This window comes from Protopterus annectens, chromosome 2.part1 (genome assembly GCF_019279795.1).
Source record: "Protopterus annectens isolate FY-2018-M chromosome 2.part1, PAN1.0, whole genome shotgun sequence".
NCBI lineage: Eukaryota > Metazoa > Chordata > Ceratodontiformes > Protopteridae > Protopterus > Protopterus annectens.
The window spans coordinates 1,008,297,435-1,008,315,841 of NC_056729.1; the positions used below are offsets into that span (position 1 = coordinate 1,008,297,435).

The 18,407-nt window shown below is 37.9% G+C and overlaps 1 protein-coding gene across 1 annotated transcript in view; it reads left to right on the forward strand.

Annotated features, from left to right (window-relative positions):
- ZCCHC9 (zinc finger CCHC-type containing 9) overlaps positions 1 to 18,407 on the forward strand; it is a 252,435-nt gene that overhangs the window by 175,275 nt on the left and 58,753 nt on the right. The window contains exon 4 of the mRNA XM_044062592.1: positions 7,798 to 7,866. Coding sequence (XP_043918527.1) covers positions 7,798 to 7,866 — 69 coding nt within the window. The remainder of the gene's footprint in view (positions 1 to 7,797; positions 7,867 to 18,407) is intronic.

The window sequence follows — 18,407 nt, forward strand, 5'->3', positions numbered from 1 at the left end:
ACAGTAACATTTAAAAAGTGCAAATGGAAGAACTGGGAACATGAAAACATCATAACCCCACAACACAAAATTACAAAGTAAAAGAGAGAAAGAAGTAAAAAAAAAAAAAAACGACAAAGAAAAAATGCAGACAATGAAGAAAGTGAACCTAACAAATTCCCTTTGAACGTCAAGAACTACATTTCCTGTCTCAAACAATCCATCACAGAGTATGCAAAGCCATGAATGTGTAGTATCGTCAAAAACTGCAAGATGTCAGAGTATGTTTCCCATATTCGAATGTAAAGCGGTCTTGAGTATAAACTATGTATATGTTGCAGGACTAGATAGGATACCCAGCCACCCCCATGTCACTAGATGCATCCACCCAGTAGAAATAATTTAGTACCCTTAGCGTGTTTCTGAAGTCACTGAATAATTACTTTGCTCACTGTATATGTATTATACTTGCTGCTGTTGGTCTTGCGTATACAACAGAGTAATGGAGTCTCCAAAACAAGAGAGCAAAATACAAACTGAGAAGGGGGAAATTTGAAGAAATAGAGTAACAGACAAATGATAAAGTTTTGAAAAAGAAAAAAAATTGTAGGCTGAGAAGAGGAAAAGTGAAGGAAAAGCCTAAACTAAAAAGAAAAAAACAAAAAAGATGAATGAAAAAGGGAGTTGGCATTACATAAAAAACACAGGAAAACCTAGACAAATAATTATGAAACACCAGCATTTTCAAGAAACCTAAAAACGAATGAAGTGTACAAAGAACCATAGAAATTATGCTGAAAAATGCTTTGCAACAATGCAAATGTGATAAATAAATATATCCACTTCTACAAGAGAAGTTGTGGATGACAATTAAGAATTGAAGACATTTATTTGGGAGGGGAAGAGGACAAGAGGCAAGTGTGATAAGTTGATTTTCCTCACAGAACAATGTGGTTTAGGATTACCTGATTTGAAGGGATGCTTTAGAGCTGGGCTGTTGAGGCTCGTACACATAATACAAGCAGAAGATTATAAATCAAATTCAAAAGGGATGATGATGAAAAAGGTCAGAGTTCAAGAAATAAAAGTAGTTTTCTGTTTTGGGTACAGGTCCTTAATACAGAATAATATATTCATAAAGTAGCAGAAAGTATTTTTAGGAGTAAGCAAGCACTGAAGTGGATAAAGGAGATTTTACCAACAAGGATTCCAAGTTGAGGTATAGAAAATAGACGAGTGGACTTAAATTTCCTGGAGTAATTTAACAAATGAAGCAAGATAATGGGAGCAAATAACTAGAGAGAGAGAGTGAGAGAGAGAAAGGTTAACAGTGGGATGAAGCTAACCAAAAGTTTCAAACACAGGTTAGAGAGTGCTTTTATTACCAGGGATTGATAACAGTATAGGCGAAGACAAAGGCATAGGAGAGTGCTAAGTGAAAGATCAACTTTGGTAGAGTTTTTAGTTGATTCTATAACAGAAGCCACTATTCAAAATGGATAGTTATTAAGGCATATAAAGTATTGCACAGTAACTATATAAAAAGAAAAAGAACAGTGTTTGAAGAGGAAAAGGAAAGGCAGTATATGAAAGAATAATGGGAGTACATCTGTATGGCTCCCAAGTGTATAGCAAAGTCCAGAAGATTTGGGATTTTTGTCTTGGAAGTATTTGCACATGTATTTGTATAGCCCAGATAGACTTTAGAGAATATTCCTCGGTAGTTAGGAAATGCTGGAGATGTAGTGAAAAAGAAAGAGGTAATTGGGAGCATTTTTTGGTAATGCTGCAAGTTGGCTGATTAAAAAAAAAATCCCTGCAGAGTACTTTGTCAGAAATGTGGGAGGAGCAAATTGTTTAGAACTGAGGAAGTTTATTTTCAGCTGGGGCATAGGATCTGAACTACCTAGACATAATAATGTCATACTAAGTTTAATGGCATTAGCTGCTAAAAAAAAAGTTATTAGAAAATTGAAAATCAAAATCTAAACCAGCCCTATTTGAAGTACTGAGTATTGTAAAGCAGATAAAAGAACTGGAGGTGGGACCTTTGGGAAAAGGAGGGAGTAAATTATCTAGAAATAAATGGAATTATGTGAACGGCACATGCAAAATAAAGTGTAGGAGGTGAAGTGAGCAAGAGCTGAGCCATTTCTGTAATGTTGAAGTGAATGTTAAAAACAAAACGTATGTATAGTGCATTAAAATAATGTAAAAGTGTTACCGATTCTTTTTATTATTAATGGGTGTGTACCTATATTGTTTACATTGTGAGTTAATAAAGACTTTTAAAAAATACATGTATCGAAGTCTGAAAGGCTATCGTAAAAAGTGTCAGCATGACACTGAACTGAGCTATGTAGTAAATGATTGAATTATCTAAAGATTCTAATACAGTTGATGTAGTGACCTATGAAATGCAAGATGCTGTAAAATTAATACACTTAATCAGCATTGCAAAAGGTGCTAATAAAATAAAAAAAATCCCCCAAAACACACACTAGTCAGTAAAACAGATACTACCTCAACAGAAAAGACAGCAGAAAGTGTGATGCATGCATTCTCAGCATAAAACATATGCACAACACAAACACTATAACAACAGCATACACTGCACAAAACCATAATCTAATACCACAAAACAAAGTACGCATATGTATAAACCAACATACACAAAATAGTGCCACAAAAAGAACATCCATACGCAGTAGAAAAGCATATACAGCGACTACAAACCACAACATAAGCAATCTTAAATGTGCTGACACATACACAGCCAGCCTGTAAAGGGTACATTGCAACAGTTAACACTGTATCCTAACCAGAACATTTTTCTATATTACAGAGCCTCCCAGTATCTCTAACGTAAAGACAGGTATGAAAATGGGAAAAATGGGTTCTTTCATCTGCGCTTGCCAAGTCCTGGAGAAAATATTAACCAGCATTGTAGGTCTGAGATGAAAGGTCAGTTATCTGCCTGGCATTTTGTTATGCTACCAGGCAGTAAACTTACCTTGGGCACTTCTTGATTGGGATTTGGAATACCCATTCCCTTGAAAGCAGTGGCTTCCTTATCCCTGGGGTTCAGATTTCCACCAGAAATGTGCCATGGAAGTTATTTTGGGCAGCATGCTTTGATTGTGATAATAAAGTGAAGGGGAGAGGCGCATCATAATATGGAAGTACCAGATTTCTTCAGTTTGGTAGACACTTACAAGCTTCAGAAGTACTTTCAAGGGTGTTTTCTTTTCACCTGTGATGGCCATAAGGACTTCAGTAGGACTGATTCCCCCTGGGGTACTTAATGGTGCTGGGGTTTAAGGAAGTTCATAATGAAGTTTCCTCAAAGTCAGTTTAGTTTCATTTGATGGTTTGCAATGCTAGTACAGGGTAGGAGAAAAGATTGTTCGCAGCATGCATAGATTACTTTTGGAGTAGTGGGTCAGGCCATTCAAAGCATGACAGGTATATATCCAAGTTTTATTCCACATTTAAGGAACCATTTCCTAGATGCAGGGCATGGGCTACTGAAATCATGCATGAAGGAAATTAGTCATTCTGTTTAAGACTCTGAGGAGACCAAGCTGTCATTTCCTGCCCTGGTCATTTCTTCCTCAAAGTGATGAAATTATGTTTGATTATAAAATCATCTGTTTCTTATCTCTGTGCAGGTTAACAACATGTACCCACTGTCTTCTACAGACTGGTAGTGATGTCAGCAGTTTGTATTTTATGACTGGCCAGTCATTCATAGTTTGTGACCTAATACAGAGCAGATTTAAGTTGCTTTTTTGGACAAGATTTTTTGTTAGGTATATTAGTTGCATCCCGTTCTTCTGAAAAGAAGAGGGCTTGATTACAGATGGGAAGAAGGGTGCTTTGCTGCCGATGTGGTTTACTGCTGTGAATCTTATTCTGCCTTACGAATGTTATAAAGACAAAATATATCCTGGTGAGATGAATGTAGCTACCAGAAGGGGAAGTAGGTGCAATTTTTTATTCTGCTGGGCACTTTCATTGGTAATAGAAAGTGGCTACCAGAGATCAGGGAAGATTAGATAGCTAGTGAAACCTTTCGACTTTGAAATACTAATGTTACAGTTCCATGATCCTTGCGTGCGGTGTCCATATTTTTAGTTTGGTGTCACAGATGATTGCTGATGTGTTCATTTTTTTAAACTCTGCTCTCGATTTATTAGTTTACCATTTTGTTTCATTGTTATACTGTGTTTATTATTTCAGTGATGTTACTGCTGTTTTAAATGGTGCTGTTGCTCTTTACTTAAGAGGTTGGTATGCATTAAGGCTGTTAAAGCTATTTGACTGGCTTACATGCCAATCTGTTATTACACCCTTTGTAATTTGGCAACTCCAGTGGATGAGACAGTAAGCTCAGTAACAGTTACCTTTATTATAGGGTTACATCTGTGAATCAGTCAAGGTAATAAGCAGTGTTCCTTACCAAGGCTCTGGAATGTTAAGCAACGGGGTTTGTTATTAGTAGAGTTCCATGTTATTAAATTTTAATTCTACCATGTCATGTTTTTGAAAAGAATATTTTTCACATAGATCTGCACTAACGTACATGTTCAGGAAAAACTAATAACAGTTGTACCTACAGTAAGTAGTAAAACTCTAGCAAAAAGTTTAAATCCTCAAAACTGCATAAATAAATATAACATTCTAATTGCAAATTTATTCACACACACATTTCTTTTTAAAAAATACACAAACTCCATCACCACAAAAAAACACTGAAATTATACTAAAATCCACTAAAAAAAAGTTGTCCTAGACACTAGTACTACCTTGACTCCATGCAACCAAAGACAACTCCAGAGCTGTCAAAGCCTCAGTAGCACTGCCTGCTACAGACATATATCTAAAACCCAGTTGGCCCCTCAACCCACTGAACCCATGCACAATCTTAAAAAAAAATTTTACAAAACAACCCCAGAAACTAGCACTGAAATTAAAAATGCCCATGCAGTGTTTTTAACTGCGGTCATGACAGAAGACACACTAATGTGGTATTGTTAAACCTTATCTGTTCACAGAACCAGACTTCCGTACTAATACATGTCACTGTGTAAAATAACACGATGTCACAATAGTATTGTCATTATACCATTCCACTTCAGGAGACCAAGCTGCTTTACTATTATTAAGTGTCCCTATTGAGAAAATAATACAGTTTCACATTCTGTTCAAGTGAATGGCAAACTGTATCATAGACCAAGCACAAAACACACACACACACACACAAAAAAATGCAACATTTGTATTTGCTGTGTCCTGAAGGGTAAACTGTCTATCCCTTTCCAATATAAATTGTATTGTGGTGGAGTTAATGTTGCTGTAAAGGACCATACTTGCACTGAGCCATTACTTTTAATAGCATAAGCACTATAAATATTCAACAAAATTTAGGTAAATGTTAGACTAAGATTCAAAATGACATTCAAAGATGGTCAAACATGAAATTTTCTTTTCTCACAAAAAGTTACTACTGTATAATTAAAGTGATTACTTTTCCAAAGGTGGTATTTTATTTTAGATAAACTCAAATTCTACCTAACAAATGTATAAATTATTATTGAATCAACATTTTCAAAATGTATATGTTGTTGTTGTTGTCTTTTGCTTTTCCCGGTTAGGGGTTGCCACAGCGGAACTCTGGTCCGCTTATGATTGGCAGTTGTTTTTTATGGTGTCAAGTTGCCAGCCCGATGCCCAACCTTCAACGAAGACACGCCCATTCAATGCACGTCTTTCGAATGCCCACTCAACCGTGGGGAGGACATGCAGACTCCACACAAAAGTCTGCATGTCCTCCCCGTGGTGGTCTCCCAAATTAATTATACTTAATTAAATCTAGCAAATTAACAGTGCCTAACCTGTTAGGAAGATTGGGTCTACCAGACTTTCATTTATGTTAGTCACAGTAGCAAACAGACTTTGGCTTACTATCAGTTTAAATCACAGATCTAGCAAATGGTCTCCTTGGGTTGGTCTCTGTATACAAGCCCTTAAAAAATATTCAAGCAATATCTTAAGTAGTCCATTCTTAACAGTTGTAAGGAAGGCAAAGAATGTAAAAATTTGCAAATTCTTCAGAAGTATGATACATGCCTTTCAGACACGGATTGATTACATTTGGTGTGGAAGGCTGCTACATGCTGCTAACAACCAAATTAACTGTAATCCAAATATCTTACTAAGCAGCCAAATGATTGATGTAAACAAATTTCCTTTATTAAAAAGAAAGTGATAGGAGACTTTATTATGGACTACCCAAAATCTGTGCAAGTTAATGAGCCTGACTAAAGAATATTTACCCATAATCAACCAAATCATTTGTATTAATGCAAATATAATATAAACTTATTATCAAGAATTAACAAGAACTGTTACAGACTTTAAACCTCACAACTTCAAAAAACCTGTACATTAACAATCAGTAAATTTAAACGTACCCTTTTATTCTCTTCTTACTGGATTGTTTATGAACCTGCAACAAGTCCATTAATTATAGTAAGCTACATCCTTTTTAGAAAAAAAAAACACTTTTTACTCAGTTTATGATTTTAAGCTATGGCCATCTTATCTCTCTCAAAAAAAAATAAAAATAAAAAATAAAATAAAAAAAAGCTTGGTGTTTTTCAATAATTTCCAGGCGTTGCATAGACTGCAGAGAAGAGAATGCTGATTTTCTTTGTTTATTTGTTTTGCAGATATTCTCAAAAGGTTTGGGAAGCCTTAGTTAGCAAAATAGGACTTGAATATACCAAGGTTTAGTTATATTATGTGGAAATTAAACACTTTTACATATTACTATGCATAATATACATAAGAACAGTCTAACCATACAGATTATTTGTTTTTTGCCTATTAAAACTTTATATTTCTTTCAAATGGTTTAACTCAAAATCTTTGAATTGGAGTAACTTTTTCGTCTAAAAGTTTGTAAAACATTGCACAAACATAGTCACCTATCCAAACAGATAAAAATGTAGTCAGTTGACAAATCATGTTAAAAATATCCTAAATATATCAACAATTTACTCTGGACCTCGGTCAAATAGATCCCTACATTTTAGGAGCATATGAGAAGCTGAACATGACATTTCCTTTTCTTTCTACTCACAATTTTAGAATATCAACTTCATTATAATACCAATTTTAAGTCATAGGTCAATTTGCTTGTTAAACTTGCATGTTTTTTTTTTTTCAAATGTCTCTCTCTGCTGTGTGTCAAAGAAGTTCTTTATATTAATCATTTAATGTTGTTTGGTTTGTCCTTTGAAAATAACTGCAATTTGTCCTGTAGTCTTCTAGTGAAAATTATGTTGCTTCTGTGTGCCGCCCATGCCACTCTGAGTTAAGTCTATGCTTGCACTTCCTTATTGGTACAGTTTCACAAGCATTTTTATTGTTTTGGGAGATCATTAAAAACAGAATTGTTTAAACATTCACAGTAGTCAGTAAATATAGGTAATGAATACTGAAAAGAGACAACATCAGCAAGTACTTCACACAACTGTATTTTCTATTATAAACTTTTGTACACGCTCTGTTGAATTGTTATATGCAAAAAAATTGGAATAGTATTGTTTAAAGGACTATGAAGTTCACAACAGACATTAAGTATATGTCCTGTGTATTAAGATTTCTGTCTTTGTAAAATAACTATTGCTTTGTGTTCACTTTCAAAACCTGTTAAAGAGGAGGATATTGATAATGTTTGCAGCAGTAGTAATTTTTTTGTACGAATTGCAGTTATGTCCATTTGGTCATCTCTGATTTTTCATTTAATAGGTGGCTGTTGCAGGCTGTGTGGATCTGTGGAACATTTTCAGAAAGACTGTCCAGAACACCAGAATTCAGGTGAGGAAATTAATATTGCAGTACACAGTGCATTTGGTTACACATGTAGTGCTTGATGCTGACCTGATGGACATATCTCTAAAATGGAGAATGCTGCTTCTACCTGAAAGCCATACGCCTATACACATTGTTCTAAGTATATCAGAGATAGCAGAGTACTTGTCTTTTTAATTTGTGTCAGGCATTCCAAATTATATAACATTGTGGAAAAGGTCGTTCACTGTGTTAGCCCAGATTGTACAGCTAGGCACAGAAGTGAAATAAAATGACATTCTAAATGTTATGATCCTGTATGCTGTCCCTCACTCCACACCTTCCCAAAAACGTATAATTGAGAATTGGATCCAGGGCTTGGGCAGGAAGTATTTCTGCAATCCTGCAAGGTCTGTTGTCTTATTGGATCCCATGTTGACCAGCTACACATTGGGTCTGTGCTCTGAGAGACCTCCCACAGATGGGGACTACAACAGTGAATAGTGTGATTAAGATAGTACAGTTGTTTTAGAAATTTAGCGTAATTGTTGATGTTGGCGTACATTCATTGCTGCAGTCTGTATACCCACCCACTGTCCCTATTCTCTTTATCCTGGCCATACTTGGGTTGTTTGGGTGGGCCTTTCTTTTCCTTTCCTTCATTTTCACTGTTGTATCACTACCAGTCTCCCACCCTCTTGGATCTTGCATTGTCATTCTACTTGATGTCCTCTGTCAAGGGCCAAAGTGGCCATTTTGGGCTCTTCATTTATGGGTCTCCAGGGGGTTGGATCAGAGAATGTGTCATCTCAAGGCTGTGAAGGACAAAGGGCAAACTCTTATAGCTGCAGTTGTAAAAGTTTATCCTTCACAGCTGTCATGTTCCTAATTGTGGAAGGGGCCAGTGGAGACATTAGCTCTGCCAGTATGTGCAGGTTCCTTAGCAGGACAGTCTACATATGAACCAGCAATCTTCTCCCATTGATTTCCAGTAAATATGCTGGACCAAAGAATGTGGTTCCCATGGATGTGATGTTTGCATGCAGTTTCCTGGTGTCCAACAACGGTCCTGACAAAAAAGCTGGCACCCAGTGAAGGAAGCGATCAGGTTCAAGTACTCCTTTCATGCGTTAGCATCATTGGCTCTACCAGATTTTGTATGAGTAGAAGTGATAGCTGAAGCTTTCTTAAAAAGTCTCTCCTCTACTCCCAAGTCATTTCCTTAGTTACTTGGCAGATGTCTTCCCCATAAATTGGCAAGAAAGGAGGTGTTAAAGCTTCAAAAACAGAGCAGTTTTGGAGGTCACATCAAACTGGCAAGGACTAGGATATTATTACATACTCTGTCTAGCTTCACTTAAGACTCAGGACCTTCAGCCAGTGTTAGATTTAAGTGGCCATAATACCTGCTTCTGTGCTCGCATGGTCTCCCTGAACATCAGTTTATCATAAGGATCAGTGCCTGCAGTATTTTTCATTATCTGTGAAAGTTAGCTGCATGTGGATCTCTGCATTCTGACCTGACTTCCAGAGCTTTTGTGTACTTTTAGAGCAGAGCCAAACTCCATCTCCCCAGCTTGATGGTCCATTTTATGACCTAAGACAAAACAGCCTGTACTGTTTTCAGTTCAGCTTTGTTGTGTTGCAGCAGTCAGTCAGGCTGAACAAGGAGAGGGTCACAGTAAGCTGCCTATCGGGCGCTAGAATCCGCCACATAACACAAGCACGGTCACTCCACGGCAAGTACAAATATGACACAGTCATTGTCCATGCTGGTGTGAACGACCTGAGACGTACCTCCCTGGACTACATGAAAAGAGACATAGAGGAGCTCTCTGATTATGTAGCCCAGGCAGGTATGACCCTGATAAAACAACCAGGAACACACCAAGGAAGAAACAACAAAAGGATCCACCAAAGAACGATTTATTCCAAAAAGTTGATTTTTCTCTGACATCTCGGCCTACGCCTTCAAGGAGTACAAATAACTAAAACTCTATTCACATAAATATACACCTCATAAACATTCATTGATTGAATCAATTATACAATTAATAATAAAAAGCACCAGAATTCAATTTACAAGCATTCTCCAGTTAAAATCTTCATTAAGACCTTCAGGGAATAAAGTTTTAAACTTTAAAATAAAAATAGCTTCTTTTTGTTGCAACAAACGTTTTATGTTTGAACAATTATACTTATAATCAGGAATTTGTTCTAAAATAGTTGCACATAACCCTTTAGAATTACTATTATGACACTGTAAAAAATGTATTGCTACAGGGCTTTCTACTTTTTTGTTAACAATATCTCTGACATGTTCCAAGAGCCTTATTTTAAAGGCTCTCTTAGTTTCTCCGATGTAAAACTTCTTACACGGACAACTTAAGGCGTAGATCACCCTTTCTGTGCAACAATTAAAAGAATGTTTGACTTGAAAAGCAATGTTATTAATGTATTCAAAGGAGGGAACCACAAACTTGCAAGCTTTACATTTACCACACCTAAGTGTGCCCCTACTTGTAAGATGGTGATGTACAGCATCGCTTGGAAAGTTAAATTTACTTTTGACTAACATGTCCTTGATGCTTCTGCCCCTGCAGTACGAAAATTTTAAATCAGCATTTAACCAGGTTTTAACATTGTTCAAAGAACATAAGTAATTCCAAAATTGAAAAACTATTTTAACAAGTTCACTAGAAAAACAACTATATTTAGTAACAAAATACATAGTTTCTTTATCTTCTGAACTAATGTTCAGATTCCTTGCATCATCCTGTTTCCTAAATATTTTGTTATGTTTATATTGTTCATCAGTATTGTTAAAAAATTTTCCATAGCTCTCTTGTAACATAGACTCATGATATCCCCTTTGTAAAAATGAATTATATAACAAGTTTAATTCTCTATGAAATATATCCTCATTGTTGCATAATCTATTAATACGCAACATTTCACTATATGGCAGGGAATTGATGGTATGTGGTGGATGACCACTAGAACTATGTACATATTGCGTAATGCCTGTGAATTTTCTATTTACTGAAGTAATTAACTCTTGACCATTTAAAATTTCCAGTTTGACATCAAGAAGAGGAATGCAAGTATCTATTTTTAATCCATCAAACTTCAAGGAAAATCTATTAGAATTTAAATCAACAAAAAATTGATGGGCCAGAGCCTGATCACCTTCCACTAAAAAAATTAAGTCATCCACATATCTATAGTATTTAATGACATGTTTGTGAAAAAATTGGTGTCTATATATATACTCAAGCTCAAACAGCCCCATGGCTAAATTTGCATACATGGGGGCAAAGGCAGCCCCCATGGCAGTGCCCTGTTTCTGACGATATAACTCATTGTGAAATTCAAACAAAATTGTTAGTTAAAGAGAATTGGGTTAACTCCACAATATATTCAGTAACAGGAGAGTTACCTAAAAAGAACCTGATAGCCTATATGCCAAAACTATGGCTGATGCTTGTGTATAGGCTCTTAACATCAATGGTAACCTAATACATTTTCTTATTCCATTTAACATTTCTTATTTTATCAAGAAAATCAAATATATCAATCAAAAAAGAGGGTAGTGCCTTAACATAAGATGAAAAATAATGATGTAAAAATATACCCAAATTACGCAAGAAATATTTGCGACCTGAAACAATCGGTCTGCCAGATGGTTTCAATAAATCTTTATGTATTTTGGGTAAACAATAAAAATAAGCCATGTCACAATCATCAACTTGAAATTTATTTTTAACATCACTGGTTACGAAGTAGCCTAGATTCAAACCCTTGGATATAAGAATTTTATATTCCATAATAGCAGAGTTATAGCTCTCAATATCTGTTTTTTCATAAGTATGGCTGTCATTAAGATGTTCCATGCACATATGAAAATAATCCTTAGGATCAAGAACTACCAATTTATTACCTTTATCGGCAGGTTTGAAAATTATATGATCCCTCTTGCTAAGCAAAAGTAAGTTTTGCCATTCTTTAAAAGTCATATTATACTTGATATTACTTTTATTGCGCATAAACGAATCATATGTTATTTCAATAGTATGATTAATCATTTTCACAAAATTTAAAACTTCATTATGTAAAACATAAGGTGTAAAATGACTGTTAGAAGGTATTTTTTCTGTATTCAACCTAGAATATGCATTGGCAAACTCATCAGAAGTGCATGAGTAGAAACTATCCAAAGAAACACTGGAGTTACTGTCAGAATCATACTGAGACTGACTAGTGTTCTGACTGAAAAAGTACTTAAGATGTAGTTTCCTGCCAAACTTATACACATCAGTTTTTAAATCATGTAGCCTTGACACAACTGTAGGGATAAATTTCAAACCAAGGTTCAAAACTAGAATTTCTTCATCTTTAAATGTATATTTAAATAAATTTACAACATAGTCACTGTGATGACTTCGAACTGGGTTACCATTTACCTCTCTTATGGCCACCCTGTCCATTTTGTTCATATGTTGTATATGATGTAAATTCCCGTTGGCGTTTCTGTCCTTGTAAATTCTTGGAGGGCTGAAATGATTCATTACGAAATATTTGCCAAAAACCTGCTGGTTGTTGAGCTGCCGGTAAGCCGGGAAACTCTGGATCTCCGTATTCTTCCTCACCAGAGGTGAAACCACCTTCAGAAGCAGACGCCGACGAGTTAGGATGACGTGCATAGCTGGATTCAGCCTGAAACCTAACTCGTTTACGTCCTTTGTTCCGATTGGCTCTCGGAATGAAAGCCTTATTCATTTCATAATCACGCAAGTCTCTGACAAGTTTGCCTTTCTTGCGTTCTATCAAAGTTAGTTCAAACTCCTTTAATTTATCTTGAGTTTGAACAAGGAAATCATTTAAGGTGGAAACAGAAACACATTTAGATATGTCACCACATAGTTTCTTGATATCTTTACATAACTCTGTTTGTTTCAGTTGGTCTCGCTCCACCAAAATGTGGAGCCATTTAGTGACACAGTTATGGGCAGCAGTAACCCATCGCTCGTGAAAGGCAATATCAGTGTCTATAGTTAAATCAAAGGGTGTTGTGGGATCTTTATACACCCTTAAACCTCTCGGAGTAGTTTCTGTGTCAATATATCTTTGTAGCCCACAAATATTAAAGAAAGTTGTCGTTTCTTTCCACATTTTTTTCTCCAAATTTTCAAATAATAGCTTATGTTCAGCATTTAGCGGTAAGGAGGTTTTCTTACCCACAGAAGAAAAAGGATTAGGAAAGCGTTTCTTACGTTCATGCTCCCATTGTTCCCAAATAGGTAAATTTTTGTCTGTTGAATTTCTGGTTAAAGGCAGACGCTCACCTCTCTCAGTGGAATTAGTGAGGAAACTGTCTAAAGACAACTGGCTGCCATCCATGGTTTCACGAAAAACTCGTGGCAATTGTAAGAGAGGATCCGTGGACATAGATAAAACAACCAGGAACACACCAAGGAAGAAACAACAAAAGGATCCACCAAAGAACAATTTATTCCAAAAAGTTGATTTTTCTCTGACGTCTCGGCCTACGCCTTCAAGGAGTACAAATAACTAAAACTCTATTCACGTATATATACACCTCATAAACATTCATTGATTGAATCAATTATACAATTAATAATAAAAAGCACCAGAATTCAATTTACAAGCATTCTCCAGTTAAAATCTTCATTAAGACCTTCAGGGAATAAAGTTTTAAACTTTAAAATAAAAATAGCTTCTTTTTGTTGCAACAAACGTTTTATGTTTGAACAATTATACTTATAATCAGGAATTTGTTCTAAAATAGTTGCACATAACCCATTAGAATTACTATTATGACACTGTAAAAAATGTATTGCTACAGGGCTTTCTACTTTTTTGTTAACAATATCTCTGACATGTTCCAAGAGCCTTATTTTAAAGGCTCTCTTAGTTTCTCCGATGTAAAACTTCTTACACGGACAACTTAGGTATGACCCTGACCCTGAGCAGTATCCTTCCTTCACCAAGAATGATGCCACAATATAGAGACAAGATGATCAGCTTTAACAATTGGCTAAATGTCTGGTGTCATTCAAAGGGGATCCAGTGTCTGTCTGCCTGGGATGACATGCTTGACAAGCCATGCTGCTTCGCAAGGGATGGCTTGCACCTGTCACCCCTGGGATTCCGGATATTGGCTAAGGCTCTTGCCACCCCCATAGTGCCTTTTTTAGGCAAGGCTCAAATTCTAAACCTACCACCCTAGAAAATAAAAATGGGAAGAAACTGAGGGTAATGCTGCTCAATGCCAGATGTCTAAATCTCAAAATGCACGCACTCTAGGCCCTTCTCAGTATGGAGAACATCGATGTCTGTGCTGTAACTGAAACCTGGTTCAAGGCTCCTGAGAGCACCCCGGCACTATTAGGTTTTACCTCATATCATGCGTTCCGGCCCCAAAACCCGGACCACACCACAAAAGGAGGGGGTGTATCCATATTCATAAAGGATACCCACACCTCCAGGTTGGTGGCAATGCACGAAGCTTCGGAAACCATCCAGATGCAACTAACCATAGGCAAAACTGCTCTACAAATTGTAGCATGCTACAGGCCACCCTCTCAAACTCAGGAACCCCACACAGCCTTCCTGAAGACACTGAAGGGTATAAATGTATCTCCAAACACCATCATATTGGGTGACTTCAACTACCCAAATATAGACTGGGAACATTACTCAAGCCCTAACTTTCTAGCCCAGCGGTTCCTGGAGTTCATAAATTCAAATGCCATGGAACAGCTAGTCACTGTTCCCACGAGAGGAGAAAATATACTAGATCTCATTATCACAAACATGGGGACAAAATGCTCCACACGAAGTATATCCCTCATTGGTGAGATCTGATCATAAACTAATCTCACTGGAAATCCACATCCGCCCCACCCCAAACAAAAAGACCACAGTGAAGAACTTCTCTAAAGCAAACTTCATACTACTCAAGACTGGTGTGGTATCCTTCAAGGCCCCTGAGCAAGTGGAAACCACAACCCAAGCTGGAAGCCCTTACAAATGCTTTCTATGAACACCTCCAGGACTGCATGGATCAGGCAATCCCAAATAAAACCAAGACTCTTTCCACAAAGGGCAAACGTCCAGTCTGGTGGACCCCAGCCATTAACAAACTTTACAATAAGAGGAGAAAGCTATTACATGATAGAACAAAATCCATAAAAGGGAAGTCACCCTGATCATTATTAGTAAAAAATACGAGCACTCATAAAATCAACTAAGGCCAATTTTGAGAGAAAAATTGCCATGGATTCAAAGGACAATCATAAGGCCTTTTTCAGCTATGTTAGGAACCTGGGTGGAAACTCCCAGATATGCTCAGAATTAGTCCAAAATGATACAAAATCACTGAACCCACAGACATTGCCAACATACTGGCAGACAGGTTCAGTGCAAACTTCACCCCTCTCCCCTAAAGGAGAGATAACTATCCCAGCGGAGTGTAGCCTCCCAGACATCTCAAATGCGCAGGTGAAAGCTGCTCTCTCTAAAGCTAAAAACACAGCATCAATGGGACCGGATGGTGTCCCCGGCTGTGTGCTACATGAGCTAAATGAGGAATTAAACCCACACATAAGGCAGCTGTTTAATCTCAGCCTTACCACAGGATACGTGCCCAAGGAGTGGCGTACGGCAACTGTGGTCCCACTCCACAAAGGCGGTGCCTCTATGGACCCTGGTAATTACCGCCCCATAAGCTTAACAAGTCTAGTCTTCAAAGCTATGAAGAGGATCATAATGGAGCTCATAAACAAAGATATAGGGGACTTGCAGACATTGGACCCGACCCAGTTTGGCTTCGTCAAGGGAAGATCATGCCTTTTGAACTTGGTTGACTTCTTGAAACAGTCACCAAGGCCATTGATGAGGGAAAGGCAGTCCATACAGCCTACCTTGACCTTGCAAAGGCTTTTGACACAATACCCCACTCTGGTATTGTAGAAAAACTTACCAGCTTAAATGTAAACCCATATGTCACAAGATGGGTTGCAAACTGGCTTAAGGACAGAACCCACAGGGTTAGAGTTGCTGGCGCTATGTCAGACTCCAAGCCGGTCACAAGTGGTGTCCCACAGGGCTCGGTCCTTGGCCCCCTATTGTTCGGCATCTACTTCTCAGAAGTACAGGCCAACATGGGAGGACTTTGGCTGACAAAGTTTGCAGACGACTGCAAACTGGGCGCCATAGTGGAAAGTGCATCGGACACGGATATCCTTCAGAAGGGACTCACGGAAACAGATAGCTGGTGCCAGAACCATGGCCAGAAGTTAAACGCCAAAAGATGTATAGTCATACCCTTCGGGAAAAAACAAGGTAACCCCAAGCTACCATATAGGTGGCAATCCACTAAGCACAGAAGAGGTTATCAGGGACCTGGGGACCCAGGTTGACAGTGGCCTTTCTTTTGACACTCACGTTGCTAAAGTGGTTAGAAAGATCTTCTACATTGCCCACCTGATCATGAAGGGATTCACATCCAGATCTAGTGAGGTCATTGTTCCCCTGTACTCTTCACTTATCAGACCAATGATGGAGTACAATGCCCCATTCGGGATGTATCTCGCCCGACATCTGCAGCAATTGGAGAGACCCCAAAAGTTCCTCACCAAAAGGATAAAGGGACTCCAAAATCTGTCATATGCTGCCAGATTGAAGAAACTCCAGCTCTATTCAGTCGCATACCGTCTGCTCAGAGGTGACATGTGCCTGACATACAAGGCCATGTCCAACCCGGAATTAATGGACATGCTCCACCTCAGAAAATCCAAATCCACCAAAACCACTAGAGCAAGCGACTTAAACCTTAGCACGGATATAAATAGGACGTGCTGGAGGGATAGATTTATCACTCAGAGACTCCCTATGCTGTGGAATAAAATCCCGGTCCATGTGAGGCAGAGCACCTCGCTGGCTCTGTTCAAGAGAAATCTTTACCTGTGGATGGGAGATCGTAGGTTTACCCCGGGAATCATCTCTGTGTCACTGCTGGACAGAGGCACAACAAACTAATGGGCACAGTATTTTTTCATATAAGGGGTGGCGTAAGCCACAAAAATTTGGGCTAGGCTTATAAATGCCTTAGGGCAGATAGCCTAGTATAAACCTATGAACCTATGAACATGTTCATTGAGCTATTCCAAGTACCCAGTTTTGAGAATCTGTTTGATTTCTAGTGGTCTTGTTGTAAAATTTGTTTTGTGGTCGATTTTGTCTGTACAATTTAATATACAGGTTTTTTTTTTTTTTTTGAGATCCATAATAGCCCCAGTAAAAATTAGTAATGTGTTTGTGGAAGACAGATTCCGCCTTAAGATAGTTTCTTATAGTGTCTTTTTTGCTTATGGAATTCCACTAGGCCCCTTCTAGCAAATCTTGTACTACCTGTAGCAAAACAAGATGCTGCTTAGGTAGACCTTAAACATGCCTTTATTTAGCACAAGAAGCTGTTGGCAGTGGTGTAAGGTCATCCATCCTTTCTCGAGCAGGTGAATCCTTTTTGAGGAGGTAGATGTATACAGTTTCCCTGAAGAAGGAATGGAGACCAAGGGTGATGGTTAAATTGTGAAACAGTAGGCAAGTTCTCACCAGTCTTGTTAAAATCTAAAGATATTTGTCATTTGAGGTATTTACCTTATCCTTCTCATGCCCTGTGGCCTTTTTCAGTTTCATGCCTGCCTGTTTTAGCCCTTTTGAAGGTAGGTGGTAGAGTTACGTTCATTACTTCCAGTCATGACATCAGGCCTGATACCAGTTTCCATGTGCCTGTGAGGGACATCTGTCCTGCCCAGATTAGCTGCAACACAATAGTGCTTCTACAGGAGATCGCAGTTAGTCTGAATTGAGAAACTTTTGAAGATCCAGTCTTGATTTTGGTTTCTGAGAAAATTATTGCCAATTAGAAAGAGCCTCTACACAGAGTTCTTTAAGGTCTGATGTCTGAATGTCAGATGCTTGCCCCACTGATGCCTGTCCCAAGACTCAGCTTAGTTTGACTGCAGAAGGTTTGCCAATGAATACATGGTTGTGTGTTATGGAATTGGCCCATAAACATCCCAGCCATTGACTTCATACATGGCCAGAAAGAGTCCCTTTCCCAAGACTACTCAGCCTTAGACTTGAAAGATAAAGACCTGTTTTTTCCCCCAAATTTCACTGTTAAGCTCTTAATATGGGTGATAATGAAGCCATGTTATTCGGCTTGGGCTTCCCTCCAAAGGATGTCTTTGGTGAAGTGTATATAATTTAGGATTGGAGGAGGATGAGTCGCATAGCAGGTATGTTGATCTCATTGGATATTGAGCTGCCTAGACTGACGCCTTTTCTCTCCTTGGGTTCTAGCATTTGAGGATGCTTATAAGAGTGCATACTAAGAACCAGATTTTTATCATCTCTCTCTGCAACTAATAATCTAGGAACATAAGAACAATACAAGGCATGTGATCGTAGTGGCCGTAAGATTCCTGTCCATATATACATTTAACTTGGCACACTTAAAGTTCTTGTCACATTTTCGA